The following is a 3216-nucleotide window of genomic DNA, read 5'->3' as shown; positions in this document are numbered from 1 at the left end:
AAGATAAATCGACCCCGTCGTGACATGTTCTCATTCGCAAACTTGACAAACAATGGACGATGACCTGACCCTATCCTCTCCAAATATTCAGCTTGCACCCGCGGGAATAGATGAAACCAAGCTGAGTTACCTAATGCTCTGTCCAAACGACACTGTACCCACATTTGGTTACACCGGGTCCCCATACACAAAAGATATAAAGAACCAAAGTGAGCCAAGGGAAACTTTCACATCGATAATCCGTGCATCCGATCCTAAAACCTCCAACTCATACGCTGACTTCCAAAACAAAGCCAGTCCTCCACTCAATCCCACCGGATCCACAATATGAGAGTGATCATATCCCAGGGATCTTTGTAGGTTTTCTACGTGATTTCTGGAGTTTTTTGTCTCCAGGAGGAACAAAAAGTCCGGGAAATGCTCACGCCGCATCTCCCTCAGTGTAGAAACTGTCAAGGTGCCCCCCAACCCCTGACAGTTCCAACTCATGAAGCTCATATTAGCTTTGGCGGTTCCCCATTTGGAACCACCTTCATTGCATCACGCTTAGCAACCTTTGATGATACTAAAGCTTCCTCAGTAGCTTTCCTTTTACAAGAGGTCTCAACCTCTCCCTCCTCTCCCTTAGACGTTTGACTTGTAGCAGATCCCTCAGCTAAAGCATGAGCTTTCCTACGCCATTGGTTAGGGCGGCGACGTTTCTTACCAAATTTTGCTTTAGACCCTGTGCTCCCTGCTGAAAAACTGGCTTGAAATACTGGACCATGACCATGTTGCGAAGGTGCAGCAGACACTGCCGAACTTTATTGGATAGGCTCAGATAGTCTAGTCATAGCTTTGCCAGTAGCAACAGCTGAGACAACTCGATCCTCATCCTTGTTCACCTCAGAACTGGCTCCTTGAAAATCAAAAACTAACCCTTTCCCTTTGTTTAGATCAGTTGTAAAAACTGGAGGGGCCTCCAACATCAACAGTGTTTTCTGACCCTGCGGATCATCTTTAAGGTTCTTTACTGACTGCATAATCCTCTCAATATGAATCTTTTGCAACTGTTGATCATCAAGAGACACATATTGCCGCATCTCATCAAGTACATTTTTAGCAATCTTTGGCTTCCCAGTGACAGGGTCAATGTCCACATCATCATCAGTAAGGACTCCAAATAACGGATCATCCTTGCTTATTTTTGGAATGAGTCGTTCAGAAACAATGAAGACAGCCTTGGAACAATAAAATCCAAATTATTATTATTATTAGTATTAGTTTCCAACAAAAATACAAATTATAATAAAAACAAAAAAAAGAATCTCGGTATATGACTAATGATGAGTAAACCGGTAAATGATGAAGAGTTATTATTAGTAGAAAAAAAACAAATGTTCACCACAGATTCTGAATTCTGATCGTAAAACCTCTGGAAACATAGAAAAAGGGGATCTAGGGTTTTACTCCACAAAATAGCGAATCCAGTAGCCATGAAAGGAGAAGCTTCGAGCAGCCGCCGTAAGAGACAACGAGCTCCCGCCGTTGCAGAAGGTGAAGAAGAAGCCGAGAATGGTGGAGGAGGAGATGAGGTGACACGATCTGGGACAATGTTCGAGCTAGATCTCCTCGATTGTCCCATTTGTTGTCACGCACTCACGATTCCTATCTTTCAGGTCTTTGTTTCTTACTTCATCCCACTGTTCCTTCCTTATTCTGGGGTTTGATTCAGAGTTTTGAAAAACTGTAAGTGTGATTTAGGGTTTATGGATGATGATTTTGGTGATAAATGTTGCATATGTGTGAGATTAGAGGCCTTAATAGATGTGTTAATCTGATTACAGTCACTAAATTGTGGGTTACTAGTGTATATAGATGACTGTTCCTTCCCTGTTTTAGATTTGTATTTTGGTGTTATAGTTTCATTGACTTGTGAGTTTTGCTTTTGTTTTCTCAGTGTGACAATGGACATATAGCTTGTTCGTCTTGTTGTACTAAAGTGAGGAACAAATGCCCTTCTTGCACTTTACCAATTGGTAACTTTAGATCTAGGATAATGGAGAGAGTTGTTGAAGCTGTCATTGTGCCATGCCCAAACGCCAAACTTGGTTGTACTGAGAAGTTCTCTTATGGGAAAGAGTTAGCCCATGAGAAGAAATGCAGGTTTGCTCTGTGCTACTGTCCTGAACCAGGCTGTGACTTCAGCGGCGTGTACAAGGATCTCTATAGTCACTACTATGCTAACCACGACGACGAAGACTCATGGAATAAATTCGTGTGTGGCCGTTCCTCTGGCGCATGGCTGCACATAAGTGATAAGATTCTTGTTCTTCAGGAATCTGCAGATGGTCCCTTGGTTGTGGTTCAGTGTTTTAAGGAGCCGCAAGGATTTTACGTGACTGTGAATTGTATAGCACCTTCTGCTCCAGGAGTTGGGGAGTTCTCCTATCATCTCTCCTACAAGTCTGGAGGTAAAACTATGACGTTTGAACTGGAGGAGATGGAAAGGATTCAGAAAGTGAGCTATCGAACTCCTGAGAAGGACTTTATGTTGGTCCCTTACTATTTCCAGGAGCAGGGGATTCGTTTGAAAATGAATATTTGCATCCGCCGGCTAGAAAACAATGAAGAAGAAGAAGAAGATGCTGATGAAGAAGATTAATAATCATCATATCATATCCATTGTAGGTCGTTTTGTTCATAACTTCATTTACCCTTCTGATGTATTGCTGCAGTTACTTTAGTTTGTCATCTATGCACTCTAAACGAATAAGTTTCATGACTCGTTGTTTTACTTAATGCTGATTTTCTCCAACAATCTGTTATACTACTTATGTGTCTGTTTGTTCTTTGATTCTAGTCGATGTTTTAGAATTGGAATCTTTGACTTGACTACGTATGTTCATATTGGGATGGATTACTCAATCATATTTTTACTCTACCGTATCTGAATGTTGTCATCATTTTTGTTTGAGTTATGTTCTATGTGGTGGGGTTGTTATGGACCTATGGTTTTTAAGTGTTTCTGTAGGACAAGGTTTGATTCCTCTAACTTGTTTCTGGTAACATTCACATTTGCTGAGATTGTGTTTGCTAGTCTGAGAAAATGAAACATCAGAAAGGATCCACGAAGATGATATCTGTTGGAATTGGTTCTGCTTTCTCTACCTCTATGTTTCATTCGATTTTTTGCCTAATCTTATCAGCATTTTCTTAGTTGTGCTTTTCTCTTTT

At 41.0% G+C, this 3216-nt stretch overlaps 1 protein-coding gene across 1 annotated transcript; it reads left to right on the top strand.

Moving 5' to 3' along the window:
* LOC104701255 (E3 ubiquitin-protein ligase SINA-like 2) lies at positions 1362-2812 on the top strand. Its single transcript, XM_010416903.1, has 2 exons — positions 1362-1658; positions 1940-2812. The coding sequence occupies exons 1-2, from the start codon at positions 1476-1478 to the stop codon at positions 2642-2644; spliced, it is 888 nt and encodes a 295-aa protein (XP_010415205.1). The 5' UTR covers positions 1362-1475; the 3' UTR covers positions 2645-2812.

Source organism: Camelina sativa, chromosome 7 (assembly GCF_000633955.1).
Source record: "Camelina sativa cultivar DH55 chromosome 7, Cs, whole genome shotgun sequence".
In the NCBI taxonomy this organism is placed as follows: domain Eukaryota; kingdom Viridiplantae; phylum Streptophyta; class Magnoliopsida; order Brassicales; family Brassicaceae; genus Camelina; species Camelina sativa.
Note: the sequence above shows the minus strand (reverse complement) of the source record. Positions and strands in the feature narration are given on the sequence as shown.

Coding starts and splice junctions, on each gene's coding strand:
- LOC104701255 (XM_010416903.1), top strand. CDS start 1,476: ATGAAAGGAGAAGCTTCGAGCAGCCGCCGTAAGAGACAACGAGCTCCC. Junction 1,659..1,939: donor TCACGATTCCTATCTTTCAG/GTCTTTGTTTCT, acceptor TTGTTTTCTCAG/TGTGACAATGGACATATAGC.